Below are 22,547 nucleotides of genomic sequence, written 5' to 3' on the forward strand. Positions count from 1 at the left end.
GAAATCCCCTCGCTACTTTAGAGATGGACCAGTCCAAATCCAAGATGGAGCCGAATCGAGAAAAAGAACACCTCCTTGCGCTAAAAGGTGAGTTTTGTGATTTATAGAAAGCTGAGAAGGAACCTAGATACGACCAGCTTTTATAGTACAAAAGGGCGATGTATTAGAATCTTTAAAAACTACCAATGATAGGATATTAAAGGGAAAAGTTAGCCATGGTAAGAGAAAGTGTCACGCCCCCCTCCCCACTTATCAGCCACTTGTTTTCTGAGATGTTGAAATATTGAGTGATATTACACAGAATTCGAATTCGACAGTTGAGCGTGTGGACGTGTTTTCAGATAGCTCCCGCTTTACAAACTCTTTTTTCACACTAAGAAGACTTGTATCGCCGGATTTTTCTACACTGAACCAAGCTGATCGTCAGAGTTTCATACAGAGACATTGTGGACACAACTGGAACCCTAGAATCTCTACAACAAGCTTTTTCATCTCCTCGAACAAAACGACGCGCCGAAGGGGGAGGGCGCCATTTTGAGACCACTACCAAGCCATTTTGAGACCACTACCAAGCCATTTTGAGACCACTACCAAGCCATTTTGAGACCACTACCAAGCCATTTTGAGACCACTACCAAGCCAAGCCGAGCCAAGCCGGAGAAACAGATCTACGTAAACAAGACGGACTGCTTCACAAGGTGAAGGCGAGTACACTATTTCAACAACACATTGTGAACATCCTAAACAACACCCTCGATTAGCAGATCGAACTGCTTTGAAGGATTCGAATCCGACAGTTGAGCGTCGAATCCGACAGTTGAGCGTGTGGACGTGTTTTCAGATAGCTTTGAACAACCTAAACAGAAAGGTTAGTCTCTCCTCGGTCTACCAAAGTATCAATTTTTTATGCTACAACAAGATGGGGAGGCCGGCATTTGCATTTTAAAGGCCAACCCAAGCCAAACAGACGCCATCTTGAATTTTGTGACATGCCGTGTACAAGAGCCCAAACACAAAGAAAGAAACAAGATAAAGACTTAGCAAGAACCCTGAACAAAGACGTGAAACGATCATTAACCAACAGAGACCAGGGCATAAAGAAAACACAGGAGAAATCACGGAACAAAACTAGGGCTGATAGCGAGCACCCACTCCAAACAAGGTCCACGACAACATCAAACAGGAACCAGTCGGTTGATCCACTCCCAGTCATACAAGAAGAGGAAGAGGAGATCTGTGTTTGCGGTACTGACCACCCAGAAGGAGGAAGGTGGATCTGCTGCGACACCTGCAATTTATGGTGGCACAACAACTGCGCCAAGCTCTCTCACAAGGTGTGTGACTTCCTTCAAAAAAACAACGAACCCTATCATTGCGCACACTGCATCTCAAAGGACCTAGACAACAAGCAAAACACAAGTGGATCCGGAAACAACAACAAATCACACGAAGAAGAAACTACCGAGGACCCACAGGTAGACCCTCGTAAACACATTGTTATAGTTGACGGGATTCCCAAACCAGAGTGCTACAAAAACAGCGGGAAGATACTCGCCGAGATTGTCAGAAACAAACCTCACTGCGCGCACAACATCAACCTAGCGTACCTGCTACCCAGAGGGGGCATTGCTATCCACTGCAAAAACACTAAAACCACAGAGGACCTGCTACAGCCGTGGGCGGAAGGAGCCTTTGACACCAAAGGAGAACAACTCACGACCCATAAGACAAACCAAACATACGGAAGAAAGGCGATACTCAAGAACGTACCCGTTGAAGCTACAGAAGAAGAAATCGAACAAAACATACTTGAACTCACCGGTAACCACGTCAAGGTCCACAGATACCGCTATCAAGACACTGGCAAACCTCTAAGGGTTGCACGAATCGACGCCACACACAACGGACAACTGAACAATCTCTTCCTACAGACCATAACAATAAGAGGGGAAACAGTCACAGTAGAGCCATACAGAAGCAAGAAAGCCACTCCAATCAGATGTTACAACTGCCAAAAACTCGGTCACATAGCTAAACTGTGCAAAGTAGCGGCCTGCTGCATCAAGTGTGGAGGACCCAAAGATCACCCCACCCCGTGCAAACCCAAGTGTGTAAACTGCAGCGGTACACACTCTGCCAACGATCCAAGGTGCCGGGAATTCCAGTCCATCAAGCAAAAGCTACAAGAAAGACAGTTAAGACAACACCAATAAAGCAAGTAATGAAAATAGCCAGTGACACCCTGACTGTACTAGTAGTCCTACTACTAGCCTCCACATGTGATCAAACATCTGACTCTGAAACTCAAGCAAACTCCACACGGGACAGCACTTTTGCAAGCAAGATGAACATTGCACAGGTCAACATACGGTCAATCAACACCTCCTCTACACTCGTTGAACATATGTGCAGGAAACAAAACATTGACATACTTTGTCTATCAGAAGTATGGACCAAGACAAACAAACCACCATGCCTGAAAACATGGAACTGGACCTTCACAAACAGATCCGACAAAAGGGGAGGAGGGGTAGCCATTGCTACAAAGGAACATGTCAAGACCATGGAAATAGAACTAGGCAAAACCACACATGCCGACATCACTGCAGCAAACATCTACACCGACAGCACTAGCTTCATACTGATATCAGCCTACGTACCACCAGAAAACAAGGAAGCTATGCATGAGCTTACACATACACTGAAGCCCCTGCTAGACAACAGAAAACCCGTGATACTGTGTGGGGACTTGAATGCTCGACACCCAGCCTGGGGAAACGATAAAGACAACCAATTGGGACACATTCTCAACAACTTCCTTCTAGCAAACAGCCTCCATATCATGAACAACCACTGCCCAACAAGAGACAACAGCATCATCGATCTGACCATCACCAACCGACTTGCAACAAAAATGATTGACAAATGGAGAGTGCAGCCTGAAGTGCAACTGAAGACAGACCACAACCTTATCACTATGCAAGTAGGAACTAAGAAAGAAGACGTAAAAGTACAGAGATGGGATCTAAGAAATGTGGACTGGAAAAAATGGGAGGAAACCACCCATAACCAGTTTCGCGATTGGCTCCAACAGCACAACAACACAGAATCAGAACACATCGATGAACTGTATGAAACCTTCAAGGCCACCCTCAACAGATGTACGGATGGCATCATCAACAAGAAGACCATAAGCACCCACAGCAAAGGACACTGGAACCCAGCACTAGAAGAACAAATGAAGACCACGAAAACAGCCCTAAGAAAATTCCACAGACGAAGAGATACCCACAACCTGAACAAGTATCTAAAAGAGAAGGAAACCCTCACACACATGGAAGAAGAGGCTCTAAGCAAACACTGGGACGAGCAACTAAAAAGTATGGATCCAAAGCAACCCCAAGCCTTCTGGAAAACTATCAAGTCTCATCTCAACAAGAACACTAAAACAGCTGTACAACCCTTGAAATTACCCAATGGAGAAGTGGCAGTCACTGACCAAGAGATTGCACAAGTGGCCACTGAAACCTACGCGCCCTGCGAGGTTGACATGGACGGTAATCTTACAAAATGGAAACACAACGTCACCAACGCAGTACAGGCCATCATCCAACACGAATCGCAATCTACCAACGACGATGAAGACCAAGAAGACCCCCTGAATGCAGACCTTGAACTAGAAGAAGTCCAAGCTGCCATTAACTGAATGAACACTAACTCTGCACCCAGCCCCATAGAAGGAATACACCCAATCATGATCAAGAAAGGCGGACCTGCATTAGTTCAAGCGCTACTTCACATGCTGCAAACCATATGGAAGCACGGGCAACTACCCAAACAAATGAAGCAGGACACAAAGGTACTCATACGGAAGCCAGGCAAAGACAGCTACAACCAAATCAAGTCCTACCGTCCCATTACACTATCCAGTGTAATCGGCAAAATAATGGAAAGAATGATCAACAGCAGACTCACATGGTGGGCAGAAGTCAACAACCACTTAGCTCCGACCCAAGAAGCCTACCGAAGGAACAGGTGCGCATCACATGGAGTACTGAGGCTCACTCAAAACATCACGGAGGGATGGAAACAAAACAAAACCACCGTGGCTGTCTTTGCAGACTATGAATCATGCTTTGACAGGATCTGGCAAGAAGGTCTACTCTACAAAGTCATCACTAAGGGTGTCAAAGGAAGGATGCTGTGCTACCTCAACACCTTCCTCCGGGACAGAGAGACATCTTTCAGAGTAAATTCCATCACCACCCAAACACAACAAAGCAAAGTCGGCATCCCACAAGGGGCTGTTCTCTCCACCACCCTCTGCAACCTGTACACGGCAGACGCTTACACTAACAGCAACCTGGACAACTTCCAATACGCAGATGATGCAGCTGCCTGGAAGACTGGCGAAGACATCAAAGCTGTGAGAGAAAGCGTAGAAGAAGGGATGTCCAAAGTCATCCATGAATGGTGCCCTTTGTGGAACATGAAAGTCGCACACGACAAAACTAAGGCGATGATCTTCCCACCCCCACATGCTGACAGAACTAACACTGCAGACCTCAAAATCAACAACAAAGACGTACAGGTGGTCAACGACTTCAAACTGGTAGGGGTAACCCTAGACAAGCAGCTGACCTTCGAGAAACACATCAAGACAACACAGACGAAAGCTTTCAAAGCCCTGAAGGCAGTAAGCAAAGTGACACAAGCGACGAACAACCCAAACCAACAGGCTCAAATCCTCCTGTACAACACTCTAGTCAGACCAATCCTAGACTACGCAGCAGAATGCACCGTCTCCGCCATGGACAAACTGGAAAAAGCCTACACACCTGTCCAAAGACAAGCACTCCTAGCTGCAACTGGGTGTCTTGAATGGACAAGCACAGAAGCACTGGAAGCAATCACAGGGGTACCACCGATCGACATACATCTCACATGCAGACAAGCCCAGAGCTACCTGAGAATGGCAACAAAGCACACAGGAAACCCCATCTACGACGCCATCACACACATGAAATCTCAAAAAACAGCCAACCAGACGGGATCCCAGCTGCACCTGCTACAGACCAGATTCAACGAGCTGAGGGAAGAGCTAGAGGAACACACAGTAGACAAGGAACCATATTACGACAGAAGACTACCCCCCTTTGTCATGGGCACCATAACCGGCTCCTTCACACCTACAACTCACACCACAGGTGGAAAGGACAAAGCAAGAGATGACATCATACACATGCTACAAAACATCTCAGACAACAGACATCCGACAACAGTCGTCTTCACAGACGGCTCTGCCCTGGGAAATCCAGGCCCCACCGGCAGTGCTGCTGTCATTTACGAACAATGGGGAAGCACTGAACCCTTTGCAGTGCGTAAACCAGTGGCAAGCAGATCCAACAACTACGAAGGGGAGCTGGAAGGTCTTCACCTAGCCATAGAAACACTCTCCAGACGACCATCTACCGCTAATCATGTCCTCATCCTATGTGACTGCAAGGCTGCAATAGAATCAGTCACAGGTATACAGCAAGTCACTGCATACAACAACCTTGTACATAGCATCAGAAACAAGCTACGCTCCCTCCATCTACAAGGACACACAATACAGTTCACATGGTGTCCCGGTCACATGGGCATACCCGGCAACGAGATTGCAGACAAAGAGGCAAAGTTAGCAGCAGCTGAAGCTGCTAACACCCAGATGAACGCATCATGGACAAGACAACAGGCCACGAAACACATTGAAACTCAAGCACTCATGAGATGGGACCGAAGAACAAAGCTGAACACAAAAAGCGAATACATGCAGAAGATAGCCATGAACATGAAGAAGAAAGGAAAAGCACTTGGAAAGAGACGCACACAAATCAACATCAACCGATTAGTCAGTGGCCACACAAAACTCAATGCCTACCAAAACTGGAAGAACCCTGAGACGTCTCCAAACTGCCCTAACTGCGACGCCCCGGAGACTACCAACCACTTCCTGTACCACTGCGCCCGCTATGAAAGGGAAAGACACCAAATGCTGCAGGAGATCGAAAGCACATACGAGACCTACGGCACGCCAGCGGAGAACAGACACACGGACATCGTCACTCTAGCTGGAATGAGAGAAGACCTCACTGACGTAATCAACACACAGATGTACAGAACATTCTCCCAGTACATCGAGTGCACTCGCAGATTCGACGTGCTCAACTGAAACACATCCAGCAACACGCTACCTCAAGTCACCAAGTGCTCAAAACCTAGCGAGAAATCAACAAGAACTGAAACCTAGCGACCAGCACAGCACCTGGAGACCATGTCTAACGAAGTAATAGACGTTAAACAAGGACAACAACAACAACAACAAAAGAGTGAAGAATAGTACACAATGTTCTCAGAGCCCCTTGAGTCTACATTGCAACACCCTTACCTAGGTATCTTACTTTCACACAACTTGAAATGGAATACACACATAGATTATATAGCAGCTAAAGCAAACAGTACTTTAGGATTCTTGAGAAGGAATCTGAGAGGAGCATGTAGATCAATCAGAGCTCAAGCCTATTTGTCCATTGTTAGACCCAAACTTGAATATGCGTCCTCTGTGTGGGACCCCCACAAACGCATACATTCATAAACAAACAAACTTGAGGACAAGTTAGAAGCAGTACAGAGGCGTGCCGCCAGGTTCGCCACTGGCGACTACCGTTTGACTACCAGTATTACACACACTCTGCAAACCCTCGGTTGGCCCACCCTTCAACAGCGCAGACAAGTTGCCCGCCTTTCACTTATGTACAAAGCTGTCAATAACCTTATTGCTATCCCCATCCACAATATCCTCACAAGAAATACTAACATAACCAGAGGACACCAGCAACGTTTTGCCACAGTCGCCTGTAAGACAGAAACATACCGAGGTAGCTTTTTCCCCAAAACAGTCATAGAATGGAATGCACTTCCGCAACACCTTATCGAAACTAAGACTACAGATAGCTTTAAAGCTGGGGTGGCCAAGTATTATGGTTACCCCGGCTTCACCCAGCTGTAAGGGGAGGAGCCTATACCTAGTGTGGCAATGTACAGCACTACTTTGTTCGTTATTTTTTGCACCACTTTTTTTTTATTCTTGTTGACGGCGTGCACCACCACCACCGGCCACACTTGGGTAAGGCCTCTGACCATAAGTCCTAGACACTATGCCCCACGCGGGGTTTTGTCTAGTATCTCGACAAGACAAGACAAGACAATAGATGATACGCTTCATTTGATAAGATTTCTTCAATGTAGATCAGTTTGGAGTTCTTCTACATGAATAACAGACGTAGCTATTGCAGAGAATGGCATTGATTAAGTGGTAATATTGTTACCAAATGTACTTATGATGTAAATATTTTGTTTTAACTGAACTGCAGCTGAGCATTATATATATATTGGCCTTGGTAGACATGATATGAAATATGATATAAAACCTGACATGTATGTTCCAGTGATGCGGCTAACTCTCCCAACGTTCCTAGATATGTTTTGTACTGTAGGTTGATATGATATGATATGACATAAGATATGATATGAAACCTGACATGTATGTTCCAGTGATGCGGCTGACCCGGCCCACCTTCCTTTGAAGTTTAGACTTTTAGGTTGATATGATATGATATAATATATGATATAAAGTTTTACGATATATGATATGAAACCTGGTATGTATGTTGCAGTGATGCGGCTGACCCGGCCCACCTTCCTCCACGTGACCCCCATCACCTGTGATGACAGGGACCTGCCAGGTAAGCTGCATTCAGTTAACAGGACAGTATGTTTGTGTGTTATGTTCTGTGTGTGTGGGTGGTGTTCAGCACCAGGGACAGGTGTGTTTACCTGTGTTTGCCCACCTTTCTCCCCATCACCTGTGATGACAGAGACCTGCCAGGTACGGTGGACTTGCCATCAACACCATTCACAACTTGTAACTACTTATAATATTATCATCGACATTTGTAACTTGATTGATTATCAAATCTGTATCTATATTACTTAGACCTCTGTCAGAGTCCAGCAAATGTATGTCAGTAAGTGTAAGCTACATTGTGGGGCTGCATTCATTGTCCATTTTGTTTAGCTGACCTGTTTTTGCTCTGCAGGCTCCTCGTTCTCCCAGGTAGTTCGGTCGGACATGGCGAGTTCAGCAGGACTGGAGGAGTTTGCTATGGGAGAACTGCTGACACTTCCGCAGAACTTTGGGTGGGTGCAGATTCCCATACACTCCACAATCTATTAATGAAAGTTATATGCCTTTTGTGGCAAGGTTTGATATGATACACATTGTTTGGCTTTGAGAGGCTTCTAGTGTTGTGAATAACAAAAGAAAGTTACAAGTAAACCCAATATTTTATGTTGAGACCTTACCTTAGACCCTACATGTAGGTCCTCCTGTGGCTTCAGGCACACTGGGCAGCAAGTTTCCATGGAGATCTGTTGGCTGCTGCACTTTCAACTTTCAAGGGGATGCCAGCTCTCATTAAGTGTTGAGAGTTTGAAAAGATACTTAAAATATCAAGTTGAACCTAATATTATAATGTTGTTGAAATAATGGCTTACATATATGTACTGTATAACCTGACATGTATGTATGATGTCATCCTCAGAAACATCTTCCTGGGCGAGACGTTCTCATGTTACGTCTGCGTTCACAACGACAGCACGCAGCTGGTCAAGGACATCATGGTCAAGGTCAGGGGCACTCTCAAATGGTTATTTTGGCAGATTAAAGATGGATATAAAAGTATGTGTTTAATGACCATGGAAAACTGAATACACAGTTTATTTGGTTCTTAAGTTACTATTTGTTGAATCAATGTGACCTGATCGTGACCTCTGCCATGTTTCTGCAGGCTGACCTTCAGACGTCGTCCCAGAGACTGACCTTGTCCGGCGGCAGCAGTCCACCAATCCCTGAGCTGGGGCCGGAGGGCAGCATCGATGAGGTCATACACCACGAGGTTAAGGAACTCGGAACACACATGTAAGGGGGCATCTCAATAGTTCATACAGGTTCTACTATAGTAACTTCTTCTGCCACTCACATGTAAGGGGGCGTCTCAAAAGTTCATACAGGTTCTACTAAAGTAACTTCTTCTGCCACTCACATGTAAGGGGGCATCTCAGAAGTTGTAACAGGTTCTGCTAAGGAAAATTATTTTCCTTTGCCACACATCAAAGGGGGCATCTCAAAAAAGTTCTCATAGGCTGTGTAAATAGGAATAGTTTTGTTTAGGGGCATGCACTTGTAAGGGTCGTGTTGTTTTTTTTGTTAAGGAATGGTCTCAAATGATAAATGTGTGATTTAATTTTAGCATGTTCAGTTGTTGTAGAGGAATGAAGGCCTTGGCTCAAGAAAAGAATTGACTTGGTCATGGGAACGGAAGAAGTATGAGCTTAATATGCCATGTTGTTTTTATATTTGATGCTGACATATTGAGCTGTGTGTTAACCTGACCTACCTCTTTTTCGTTCCCCAGCCTAGTCTGTGCTGTCAGTTACACAACCCAGTCTTCTGAGAAAATGTACTTCAGAAAATTCTTCAAATTCCAGGTAAGCACCATGAACTGGTGCAGAATAACTACATTTTCTAAATAGACTCTTACTAATAGTACATGCATTCAAGATATTTTGGAGACATTTTGAGAAACATGAGTTGATTATTAAAGTAGTTAAAGTTTATCAAATTCAATGTGCTTTCATGTACATGTATGTGTACTTGCATGCCGGATTTATACAGTTGCATTGTAAGGATTGACTAATATGTTGACATTTTTGTATATTAAGCATCAAATATGTATGTTAAGCCAAAAATAGTTACTCAAATGCAATGTATGTACTGAATGATATTATAAGGTAACAGATTCTTTCCTACATTGAAGGTCCTGAAACCTCTTGATGTGAAAACCAAGTTCTACAATGCTGAGGTCAGTGTTCCTGTGTGTGTGTGTGTGTGCTCATGCATAGATGTGTGAGTGAGTGTGAGACCAGAAGTCTTTATCTTATTTCTTCTTTATATTTACATTGTTCTGTTCTGAAGCATTTTTTAACTTGATTTCTTTGTTCAAAATCATCAGCATTTGCCTTCATCCTCAAGTGTTTCTCATTCATTTTTTATGTTATTTTTGGTACATTTTGTTTTTAGGAATACTATTTTAAGTGTATTTTAACCCATCTGCTGTCCATGCATGTTACTAACTAACTGACTAACTAACTAACCAACATACCAATTTTTGTTCTTTTCTGCTCCCAGGATCATGTTGTGAGTGTCCATATTTGGTCATGTTTATTGTTATTGTTTGCTATGATATCACCTCTATAAGTTTTGTTCCTTGCTTATAATAAGTTCCACCACTTTCACCATTACATCAGTCACAACTTAATGTTCTTTTCGCAAACATCAGGAAAATTTTTATGTGCAGCAGTTAGAGGTTATGCTTAAGACTCTCACCTTTCTAGAACAACCAAACAATCACATTTTGAAAGTTATATAATTGCAAGTTTCAAAGTATCCTTTTCGAAAAGTCACATTTTTGACTATTGATAGATGTACAGTATAGAAATTTAAAGAGATTTTGTAAATTGGTGAAATTGTTAAAAACTTTGACTGCTTGCCACATTGAAATGATACGTAAGTGACTACATGAAAGGATCTTTGAATATGTGCTCAGATTTGCGAGGATTTTTTGTACAACCACACATTGCCATGATTTCTTTTTAACTCCCAACCCTTGTTTGTTCTGCCCTGGTCCAATGCTGACGACCACACATCGCCATGTTGTTTATTAACTCCACCCTTGTTTGTTGTGCCCTGAACGATGCTGACAACCACACGTCGCCAAAGTTGTTTTTTAACCCCACTCTTGTTTGCCCTGCCCAGTCAGATGAAGTTTACCTGGAGGCGCAGGTACAGAACATCACGGCGGCGCCCATGGTGATGGAGAAGGTCTCACTGGAGCCGTCTCCGTCTTACAGCGTCTCAGAACTCAACACGGAGGAGAAGTGAGTCAAGCACACCCTTTTTTTCTTTGAAAATCACACACATTATTTTTGGACTGGCAACATAGATGTTTATCTAGCATAGAATACAGATCACAGGGTACCTCTATATTTAGGACATCATGGTATAGTATACCCTTGACATGACCTTAATGTTGTCTGTCTGCCTCTCAAGTGACCTTGTTGACATTTAAAATACTTTGTGTTCCCTGTATGTACTTGAAGTCACCTAGCTGTTCTCAGACTACCCTTTAAATGACCTTGATATTACTCTTATGCCCACCCGGCCTTGAAATAACCTTGGTAGTGCCTGCATGACCTTGAAATAACTTTTTTTTTACCCTATGACCTATGAATGTAATATTCTTGATCTTTCCTACATTACAGAGCCGGAACGTCCATATTTGGAACGTCGGTGTACCTGAACCCCAAGGACATCCGGCAGTACCTGTACTGTCTCAAGCCCAAGGCAGAGGTCGGCGCTCCACGGGGGGTCCTGAAGGGCGTGACGAACATCGGCAAACTGGACATCATCTGGAAAACCAACATGGGGGAGAAGGGGCGCCTGCAGACCAGTCCCCTGCAGAGGATGGTAGGTGTAACTCTCACATACACACACGCAAACTCACACTCACGGACACACTCACATACATACGCACACACACATGCACACATGCACACATACAAACCAGTCCAATGCAGAGGATGGTAGGTGTTACTCTCTCACACACACGCAAACTCACACTCACGGACACACTCACATACATACGCACACACACACACACGCACACATACAAACTCTCACACATATACATAAATGTACACACACACAAACTGGACATCAGCTTGGCTGCCTGGCGCTCCACTATATGTATTGTCTTGTTGCAATTTTTAGTTAACAATGAAGAGTGGTGACCAAATATTGGTATAGTACATTTATCTTTGGCATACATATGTAGGAGATACAGAAATATTTGACTTTGTTAGACATTAACAATCAGTGTTTTCTGATATGTCAAAGTGAGCACTTTTCATCATATTACTGTGTTTTACAACAAAGTGCAATTTGACTAATGCAGATCCATGCTAAATTGGATACATTGTTGTCTTTATTAACTAAGAATCTAACTTCTTTAAAGGATATAGATTTGAGAATTAGTATCCAAATACTTCAAGTTGTTCTTCAAATTCCTGAGTTGTTCTATTATGGCAAGATGTTTCTCTGAGTCAGTCAATACAAATGAAATGAAATGAATGTTATGTGGTTCAGGCTAAAGAAACTGTCCCCGTTAATGTAATGTATTACATGCTCTGATATTATTCATCTTAATGGTGGTAATTTATCTTCTTTTTCTTAAGTTGTAGGAGATTCTAATTCATATTCAGTTGCTGGGGATCAGTGCAATGTTTGTTTCAATTACTTTTATCAACGGGTGATTTTTGTCCTGAGGGTAAACCTGTCTTGCCATACCTAAGCCTTCATGGCAAAGACTGAGTGCTTTACTATTATCATCAAAGTGCCAAGCCCACCCCAGGTTGTTGAGCAAGGTGGCAATGTCAGGATGTGCTGTACCCTGACCATAGATACTCCTGAACATCTGCAGTGCCTGTTCATAGTAGCTGATTGCTTTCCTGTAATTACCCAGGTGGCGCCAGGCTCCCCCCAGGCTGTTGAGTGAGTTGGCAATGAGAGGATGTTCTGTACTCTGACCATAGATACTCCTGTACATCTGCAGAGCCTGTTCATAATAGCTGATTGCTTTCCTGTAATTACCCAGTTCACTCCAGGCTAACCCCAGGTTGTTGAGTGAGTTGGCAATTTCAGGATGTGGTGTACTCTGACCATAGATACTCCTGCGCATCTGCAGTGCCTGTTCATGGTAGATTATTGCTTTCCTGTAATCACCCAGCTCTGTGCAAGCTGACCCCAGGCTGTTGAATGAGGAGGCAATGAAAGGATGTTCCATACTCTGACCATAGATACTCTCATGCATCTGAAGTGCCTGTTCATAGTACCTGATAGCTTTTCTGTGATTGCCCAGTTTATCCCAGGCTCCCCCCAGGTTGTTGAGAGAGTAGGCAATTTGAGAATGTGCTGCTTCCCTCCCATAGATCCCTCTGTACATCTGCAGTGCCTGTTCATAGTAGCTGATTGCTTTCCTGTAATTACCCAGGTGGCGCCAGGCTCCCCCCAGGCTGTTGAGTGAGTTGGCAATGAGAGGATGTGCTGTACTCTGACCATAGATACTCTTGAGCATCTGTAGTGCCTGTTCATAGAAGCTGATTGCTTTTTTGTAATCACACAGGTGGAGCCAGACATTCCCCAGATTATGTAGTAATTTAGCAATATCAGGGTGTTCTGCACTCTGACCATGGACATTCTTTAACATATGCAGTGCCTGTTCAAAGTAGCTGGCTGCTTTTCTGTAATCACCCAGTTCATCCCAGGCTGCCCCCAGGTTGTTGAGTGAGGTGGCAATGTCAGGATGAACTTTAGTCTGACCATAGTTTCTCCTGTGTATCTGCAGTGCCTGTTCATAGTAGCTGATAGCTTTCCTGTGATTGCCAAGTTCCCTCCAAGCTTCCCCCAGGTTGTTGAGTAATTTGGCAATGCCAGGATGTTCTGCATTCTGTCCATACATCTGCAGTGCCTGCTCAGTATAATTTATTGGTTTTCTGAAACGTCCCATCCAAAGGGAAGTATGATCAAGCCTGCTAAGCAATATGCTTTTCTCATTGTCTGTAGATTGAATTTTCTTCAAGGCCTCATTATAGCAGCTAATAGCCAGCGTATATCTGCACAGCTCAAAGTACATCGTACCACGTACTCTTGTAGAATTATCATATAAATCAGAGAATGCAGTAAGAACTGTTTTCTTTTCAGACCATTCAGACAAAACACTCTTCAGAGGGATTGCAGAATAATAGAACCTAAAAAGATGTTTTTCATTTGGCAGATGGAAAACTGGTTTCAGTATATCTGTTTCATCATTGGTCTGTAGGGATGAATCCTGTCCAATGGCATGTAGTGATGATCCAATCGAGACCAAAGCTGACAAATTTTCATTCTGTCCTCCATTTGCAATGTATGTTCTGAGCCTGAGTTCTGCTGAGATGCTGGTAAGCACTGTCAGGTGGTGTGCATTGTTGGGACTGATCACTTGTTGGTTTTCCATTTTCTCTATTGTCTCCCAAACTGTGGTAGGTATGATGCCTGAAGACAGTGCCAAGCAGTCCACAGCTACTGCTGGAAAGCGATAGATTTTTTTCTTTACATTAATCAATCCTGCTGTAATTGTTTCCTTATTGCTGTAGCTTTTATTGTTTTCTTTCAGTGTCTCCTGTGCCAGTTGTTGAGCCATTTTACCTCCATCAGCCTGCAATATCTTTACTGTGATGGTCATGTATGTGTCAATCAAATCCTGATCCCCTGCTATCAGGCATGGGTTTCTCAAGATAGTGGCAAGGTGATATCCTTCCTTCAGGTACAATGTTACATCCTGTTGTAGTTTAGAAACCATGTTTTCTGCAGTGCAGATGAGTTCACTTGGTGGTTTGTTCTTTGTTCCCTGCCTGCCCAGTGGAGTTTTGCTTGCCTTTGGCATGGAGCCATCAAATGCAAACCCACGAGGTGTAACAGAGTCATAGTACCAGTTGTCAAGTGGATCCTCTGAGTAGAAGTCATTGAGAGATTTTATTCCCAGTGCTGGGAGAATGGTTTCTCCCAGGTTGACCACCTTGAGATGTACATAGTGGGTGAGGTTGCCAAAATACACAAGACATTCTTCACTTTCTTCTTCTATCAAGATGGCAAACTCCAGGTCTGAGTATGGAGTTACCAGTCCTGTGGCCTGTGAACCCAAACCTATCAGGGCATACTTACAGGGAGGGGGACCCATTAACCCAATACACTCTTCTACAAGCAGGCTGATGAACTCCTTCCTTTGTTGTGCAATCTTCTCAAACAACTTCCTGACAGCCTGAGCTCGTTTTGCCTCTATCTCTTTGACACATGGGTCATCCTCATCATGTACATAGGGATCCAGCTGCTGGTCAATGGTTTCCATCTCCAGCTTGATCTGGTCCCGCATCTCCTTCAGCTGTTTCTTGTGGTTTCCTAATCTATCTTGTCTTAAAATGTATGCTTGATTAAATGAATGAATTCTCATGTCATGATTGTCTAAGATACATTGACGAAATGACATTTCCACTTTTCTAATAACTGTTTCTATGTTAGCATTGAGGATTTGATCCTCTGACCTGGCTATTGCTGCATTGTAGAGTGCTGCAGCTTTGACAAAGTCTCCCCCGTCTCCTGTCTGCTGACCTCGCTTACTGTAGACATCCCCCAACTTGCACAGGGGCTCCACCTCTCTCTGGTACTGCTGGGCTGTGGGGTCTGGGGAGGAAAAACTTGATGATTGACATTATTATTCTTTAAGCACTCAATTGGGAATGCCATAATGCACCATGCATAATACACACTTGACATGTGTGCTTGACTCAAAATAGATGACAATAGATAGTGCTACATAAGATTACTTTTGATCTCTTATAGGGACTAGTATACATGATGCCATCCTTATCTTGTCAGCATTCTAGATAAGGTACCGAAAATATAGCTAAAAACTCTTTCATTGTTCTGCATTTTTTGTCAGATTATTGTATTAATGTGGTGGCAAATTTATAAATTGATACAGTTCTGTTGAATTCATTTCTTGATATCATAGCAAATGCAGTTGAAAACTGTAGCCATCCAGGCAAAATCTGTCTAAAGTTAGGGGACATCTGAAATTAGGGCATACCCAGTGTTACATTGATGCACAACTTACAGCTCAAAACTTAATGTGAAATGACTGCTTGACTATTCTGATTCAACTGATCACTATCAAAAATGTTTCAAGTATTCATCTATTCTGCTTACCTTTTACATGTACCATCTTGAGTGCAGCTGCAAAGTGCTGCTCTGCTGAGTCCAGGTCTGCCCTGGCAAGGGAAGCTTCACCTTCCTTAAGGTGCTCTTTGTACAGTCTTTAAATGAAATAAACTATGGGTTATTGTGGGGAAACTTTTTGATATGTAAATACAGTCAAACCTGTCTATAGCGGTCACTCAAGGGACTGGCCAAAACTGGCCGCTAAGAACAGGTGGCCGCTATGGAGAAAATGTCGATTAATTGACCACGAGTGACACATGTTTTCAGTACCCACTGAGATACATTTATTCACCGTACAGTACACATGTAAACAGGTATTAAGGCACATTTTAGAAGTTCGATTGTTGTTCTTTTACTCCTAGTTAGTTTAGAACAAAATACATGTTGCTCAGTTGTCACTTACTGTTCGTTTTCGACCGTTTTCAAACATAGAATCGTGGCGACAATTTTCCTTAGTCTCTTGTTGTGGCTTGTGTTGATCAGCATCTACCATTATGCTAATAGGGTACTCAGAAGAAGGTCGCTCTTTTGAGGGCTTTTTGTCTTTTCGGAAAATTGCAACAGCCCAAATTTTACATCATATTAATATTATCCACATTCATTCTGAAGCTTTTGGTTTAGTAATTATCCTCAGTAATACTTTGCAGCAAAATAAATTTAGTACATTATACCTCCGTAAGAGTGGTATCTTCCGTTGACCTTTATGCTGCTACCTATCCAGTTTGTATCAGCGCCATTTTGAAAATTGCGCGTAACACGTTTTGAGCACAATTTCAATGAATTCCCGGTGAAAACGGAAATTGGGCCGGCATTTAAACATTTCACGAACTTACCGCATCAGGTACATGTGTGGGTTGTATTTTCCAAAAGGCTGCCGTAATATTTGTCCAGTCGAAATGCACAGAAATGGTCAATTTTACCACGGTGTGCAAACGCAAGCCATGTGAAGAAAACTATACTTGACTTCGCGTCAAACCATGGATTTTCTAACAAAGATAAAACATTCTGGTTTTCTTTATTATGATCCTATCCAGTTGAGGCTACATAAATTTGATAACTGCGTGAAAAAATGAAGATTTTGAACCCGGCGTGCGGTGGCGATGCGGCTTCTACCGACGCGCCGTGACCGTTATCGGCAGTGTTACTGTACTCGCGGGACTGAAAATCGTCTGGCCGCGACCGCGTTGGACAGGTGGCCGCTATAGCCTAATTCTTAATGCTTATGTCAATGGGGAAAATCCAAGGGACCGACAAAAAGTGACCACTATGGGCAGGTGGCCGCTATGCAAAGGTGACCGCTAATACAGGTTTGACTGTATTATGAAATTCAATGTATTGTTTCAAAAATCCAGCCATTGATATAATGATTGAAAATCATCTCAGGTCCAGGAATGAATTAAGAATGTCAGAGAGGTGAAGCTCCCCACATGCATAATCTGTATCTGAGTGTACAATATCATGTATAATACATTAGGGTGTTTCTCAACTGTCTGAAAGTTCGTGTCTTTTCTTCAACAATTGTAAGCTGTCATTCTCTACTTCGCTGTAGAACAACTTTCAACATTTATCAAAATGATAGCTATAGAGAGAGAGAGTCTGACATTAAACCGGGAGTGTGAGTGAGTGATAGCTGTCACATCATTTGCAGCCCACCTCACTATCTCTGGGTTCCTGTCCTGAACAGCATCAGTGTTGAATGTCACGTATCCCAACCTCCGCCACATGTAGCTTGTGAGGTTCCCCATCTTGAGCACATCTATGATCTTCTTCCTCTCAGTCTTGCTTTACTCAGTGCTTGTGAAGAAAAGTTGAACTGTGATTTCCAACACAAAAAGTGTTGCTGCAATATAAACACTAAATTCAATTTCAATTGACAATTTCTGAATGTGCTTTTTGCTACTGACTTTAAAAATGAAACATGGTAATAAAAAGAATATGTGACCTTTAACCAGCATATTTTTTTTATTACAATGTTTCATTTTTAAAGCCGAAATCTCAACAATGATAGACATTGCTATCATTTCAACAGCCTCTCTGCTGTATTCCTCAGGGCGTAATTAATTGTAATAAACCAGCTATACAACCCTAACCGTATATTTGCTCAGGTCATTAGCATAAAACTGCTGGACCAAATGAAAAGTCCTTGAAAATCCGAAGCACACGCATTACAAATTAAAGACTCTGTTACAGTATTGATTGCATAGTATGATGAAAGTGGTTGTTACATGATTACTTTATGGATAAGAGGTGATGATTCTATATCTAAAAGGCTGATAAGGTGACTAAAATGAGAAGATTTGTCATGTAGCTGTCATCAAATCATGCCTTTTGATATACACAATTGACACCAAAATTGAACAAATTTTTGAACCTATGATCCAAGAACAAATTATGCATTATTATACCCAGGACTTGGTGTTGAGCTTTGTTCCTCATGCTACCCTCTTTTTAAACCTGTCAAAAATCTCACCTGGATGTCTGGGACTCCACAGCTGTGAACCTGCCTGGGTAGAGCCGTAGCTATTTCTCCCTGTACTAGTGGGAGTTCTGGTTTCCCCTCTGACTCAGGTGGGAACTTGTGTTGCAACACTGCCGGGACTTTCCATTACATCATTTCTTATCTGCTTGTCTTATGACCTGGTTACTAATTAACTTACATATTATGCTTGTGGCCACACTAGGGTCCTGTGTTTAGTGTACAAAAATCAAAAGCTGATGACCTGTAAAAGGAGGAAGATGTGTAAGTTTGTGTGATGGTCTGATGACTGAAGTTCCCTGACCTCTGAGTTGTATTTCCTACTGAATCAGGTTGTTCAACTGTCGGGACTTTCTATTATGTCATACCTATGTCACCTGCCTGTGTTGTGACTTAGTTACTTATTAGGCCACTGTTACACCTTTGGCCACTGCTGTGGCAATCAGGTAAATTCAGCAGCCATTATAAGTTCACAACTAATGTTGATACAAGGAATATTTGTAAGTCTGTGCAATCATCTGTTGACTGAAGTTATATTTGACCGCTCATTGATTCTTTTTATTGGGCTGTGAATAAAGTGTAATATGTCTGTGCTGAAAAATCTATGTACTGTTTCTCCCTGTACTGGTGAGAGTTATAGGTTTTCCCTCTGACTCAGATGGGCTTTTGTTGTGCCACAAGCAGGACATTTCACTGAGTTTCCGTCTGTCCAATGACTTGGTTACTTATTGATTGTATGTTACACCTTTGGTCACTGGATTCTGTGACTGTCATGTAAAGAGTTTGACTGATAAACATGGTGCAAAAAAGCTGATTAAAAGTGGACGATTTGTTAGTCTGTGCTATCACTCGATAAATGAAATTTTCATTGACTTGATTGTTAAAAACAACTTTTATTCGGCTGGCCTGGCCACACTTGGTAGGCACCAATGGGCAAAATATACACCCGCATACATACACATACACACACACACACACAATGCACACACCCACACACATGCCCACACACATGCATACACACATGCATACATACACATGTGCACACACACAATGCAATCATATATATACATACACATTCACACACATGCACACACACATACATACATACACACACACACGCACACACATGCATGCATACATACACACACATGCATACAAACATGCACATGCACATGCTGATTTGACCTGATAATTTAGCACAAAACTAAATGAAGAGAAAAGCCACATCCTCTGGAGCTTCTATAAATGTTTCAACTACAAAGGGGTGTCAGAACGTAAGGCTTGTCTAAATCTCACCTGGATGTCTGAGATGTTTCTACATCTCACCTGGATGTCTGAGACTCCACAGCTGTGAACCTGCCTGGGTAGAGGCTTGCCTGTTTCTTCCTGTACTGGCGAGACTTCTGGGTTTTCCCTCTGAGTAAAGCGGAACTTTTCCAGTTTCACATCCGGGACATTCACTGAGTCATGCCTAATTTTGTACATCTGAGTCTTTTGTATGACCTGGTAACTTAATATGTATTACACCTAGGGTCAGTCAGGGTCATGTGGCATTTATAGAACCTTGGTACGAATGCACATACACAACAAAAGTTATGATTAAAAGGAGGAGGGTTTATTTTGAAGTCTGTGGAAGTTACTTATTTGTTTGAACCTTAATGTTTATTCTTGAGAAGCTCAAATCATTCTATAGGATGCTTTTCTTTGGGGTCATGAGGGAAGAAGTATCTGCCTGACTGCATATAACAAAGATACGTATTACAAAAATTAAATTCCTGATAAATTTGTATAATAAGAACACATATAGGAGGATTAAAGATGTCCATTCGTTGATGAGAGAAGTGGCACTACTGTTACACCCTACCATGATGTTACAATTCACTGTGACTGTTGTTTGAAAAAACAGCTACCTGTAATCAACCTGTGGTTGACCTGGTGGCACTTGGCTGACCCTAATACCTTGGGTACACGCACATGTAACTGACACCCATTGACGTTGTAACAAGGTAATACAATGGCAGCCTGACAAGCTGGGCATCGGGTGACACTATTTAACAACACATTCAAAACAAGCAGCTCCTTTCAAAACAAGCCGCTCCTACAATATAACATGCCTGTACACGAATACGTATATAGATTATATAAGCAACCAAGACTTGAAAAACATTTATACCACTGGCTCTTGATAATATTGCAAATAGAATTTTTTTTTTCAATGATTGTACCCATTACTGATGTTCAATGCACCCCCCACCCCTCTCCAGGCCCCCGGCTACGGAGACATCAGACTGACAGTAGAACAGATCCCAGACGGAGTCTCCATGGAGAAACCCTTCAACTTCAAGTGCAGGGTCACAAACTGCTGGTATGTAAGCATGCACCCTCCTTATAAGCACTCTACAATGCAGCAAATATTATCAAGTTCAAGTCCCAACACAACCAACTTGTACGCTACTGAAAAGGGTTGCAGTCCTTAGAAAATTGCCCGCTGATTTTTTCACTAATGTTGAAGAAAGGAGTTAAACTTGTATGTACAAATATGAATATTTTTAACATCTGTCAAGTTGCTCGAGTACCTGTTATATCTTTTGTATCTTATTGCATGGAGGACAAATCATCATCAACGTACATTTTACATAGCATTCATAACATCTGTCTTTCATACCCTGACAAGCGGTGTATTAGCTTTTCAAGAAGCAAAACTGGTTTCACAATATTTCCCCCTGCCCAGTGAGAGAACGATGGACCTGTTGCTACTTCTACAGAACAGCGGCACCAGCGGGCTGTACTGGTGTGGGGTGTCTGGGAAACAGCTTGGCAAGCTGGGCCCCAACACCAACATGGAACTCAACCTGACTCTACTGGCCTCAGTACCTGGACTACAGGTCAGTACAGTAGTGTACAGTAGTGTACAGTATAGTACAGTAGTGTGCAGTAATATACAGTAGTTTACAGTAATGTGCAGTAGTGCACAGTAGTGTATAGTAGTGTACAGGTATTCAGGTATTTCCAGCCAAGCACACCGGGTTACCCCTACTCTTCTCGATAAGTGTGTTGGGTTCTTTTATGTGGAGAAGTTTTATGCCAGAAACTGTCCATAGGGCTGCCGGCTTTACGTCACCATCCAAAATGAAAGATGCAATCCCCTACGACATGTCCAAGCTGTGGTCGACCCTGGATCCATATGCCTAAACAATTATACTACAGTAAGTCCTGTCTGTCATCCTAAAAGATAACTGTTCACGAGATAATTTCTTCTGTTCCAGAGCATCTCAGGCCTGCGTCTGACGGACACGTACCTGAAGCGGACGTACGAACACGACGACATCGCGCAGATATTTGTCTACTCAGACCAGGAGGAGCCGGCTTAGATATGTAACCCTTCAATCAGAAGAAAATATGAAGTTACCCATGGCACCAAGCATTCAAATGTTAACGGACACTATAATATAACTGTCTGTCACAGTGTAGGCAAATGTAGGCAATCATTGGTTCTGGAACAACAATATCAATGCTTTTATTTTATCTGTAATTATTGATTAATTGAAGGAAATAAATTAACTATGATCAGTGTATTCTATTTTGTCCCTACTTTTATGGGGAGCAATGTTAGAACAGGAGTGTTTACCTGTGTGTGGATGGTGTTCAGCACCAGGGACAGGTGTGTTTACCTGTGTGTGGATGGTGTTCAGCACCAGGGACAGGTGTGTTTACCTGTGTGTGGATGGTGTTCAGCACCAGGGCCAGGTGTGTTTACCTGTGTGTGGATGGTGTTTAGCACCAGGGCCAGGTGTGTTTACCTGTGTGTGGATGGTGTTCAGCACCAGGGCCAGGTGTGTTTACCTGTGTGTGGATGGTGTTCAGCACCAGGGCCAGGTGTGTTTACCTGTGTGTGGATGGTGTTCAGCACCAGGGCCAGGTGTGTTTACCTGTGTGTGGATGGTGTTCAGCACCAGGGCCAGGTGTGTTTACCTGTGTGTGGATGGTGTTCAGCACCAGGGCCAGGTGTGTTTACCTGTGTGTGGATGGTGATCAGCACCAGGGCCAGGTGTGTTTACCTGTGTGTGGATGGTGTTTAGCACCAGGGCCAGGTGTGTT

At 43.0% G+C, this 22,547-nt stretch overlaps 2 protein-coding genes across 5 annotated transcripts; one reads left to right on the top strand and one right to left on the bottom strand.

Moving 5' to 3' along the window:
* The first annotated feature begins 25 nt into the window (after positions 1 to 25).
* LOC136444423 (trafficking protein particle complex subunit 13-like) lies at positions 26 to 22,024 on the top strand. 2 transcript variants are annotated; one of them, XM_066441970.1, is made up of 12 exons: positions 26 to 87; positions 7,719 to 7,787; positions 8,142 to 8,241; positions 8,646 to 8,730; positions 8,892 to 9,022; positions 9,519 to 9,591; positions 9,921 to 9,965; positions 10,919 to 11,040; positions 11,425 to 11,629; positions 20,714 to 20,814; positions 21,181 to 21,334; positions 21,716 to 22,024. In XM_066441970.1, exons 1-12 carry the CDS (start codon positions 45 to 47, stop codon positions 21,818 to 21,820), a joined length of 1,233 nt encoding a protein of 410 aa, XP_066298067.1. In that variant the 5' UTR covers positions 26 to 44; the 3' UTR covers positions 21,821 to 22,024. The 2 variants fall into 2 exon arrangements, with proteins under 2 accessions (XP_066298067.1, XP_066298068.1); XM_066441971.1 differs by lacking the exons at positions 26 to 87; positions 7,719 to 7,787 and adding an exon at positions 7,904 to 7,930.
* On the bottom strand, positions 11,960 to 19,849 carry LOC136444858 (uncharacterized). 3 transcript variants are annotated; one of them, XM_066442611.1, is made up of 4 exons: positions 19,776 to 19,849; positions 17,627 to 17,767; positions 15,962 to 16,068; positions 11,960 to 15,436 (listed from the first exon to the last, which is right to left on the bottom strand). In XM_066442611.1, the coding sequence occupies exons 2-4, from the start codon at positions 17,716 to 17,718 to the stop codon at positions 12,420 to 12,422; spliced, it is 3,216 nt and encodes a 1,071-aa protein (XP_066298708.1). In that variant the 5' UTR covers positions 17,719 to 17,767; positions 19,776 to 19,849; the 3' UTR covers positions 11,960 to 12,419. The 3 variants fall into 3 exon arrangements, with proteins under 3 accessions (XP_066298708.1, XP_066298706.1, XP_066298707.1); XM_066442609.1 differs by lacking the exon at positions 19,776 to 19,849 and adding an exon at positions 18,444 to 18,557; XM_066442610.1 differs by lacking the exon at positions 19,776 to 19,849 and having other exon boundaries at positions 17,627 to 18,342.
* Positions 22,025 to 22,547: the final 523 nt, after the last annotated feature.

Source organism: Branchiostoma lanceolatum, chromosome 11, assembly GCF_035083965.1.
Source record: "Branchiostoma lanceolatum isolate klBraLanc5 chromosome 11, klBraLanc5.hap2, whole genome shotgun sequence".
Classification (NCBI taxonomy): Eukaryota; Metazoa; Chordata; class Leptocardii; order Amphioxiformes; family Branchiostomatidae; genus Branchiostoma; species Branchiostoma lanceolatum.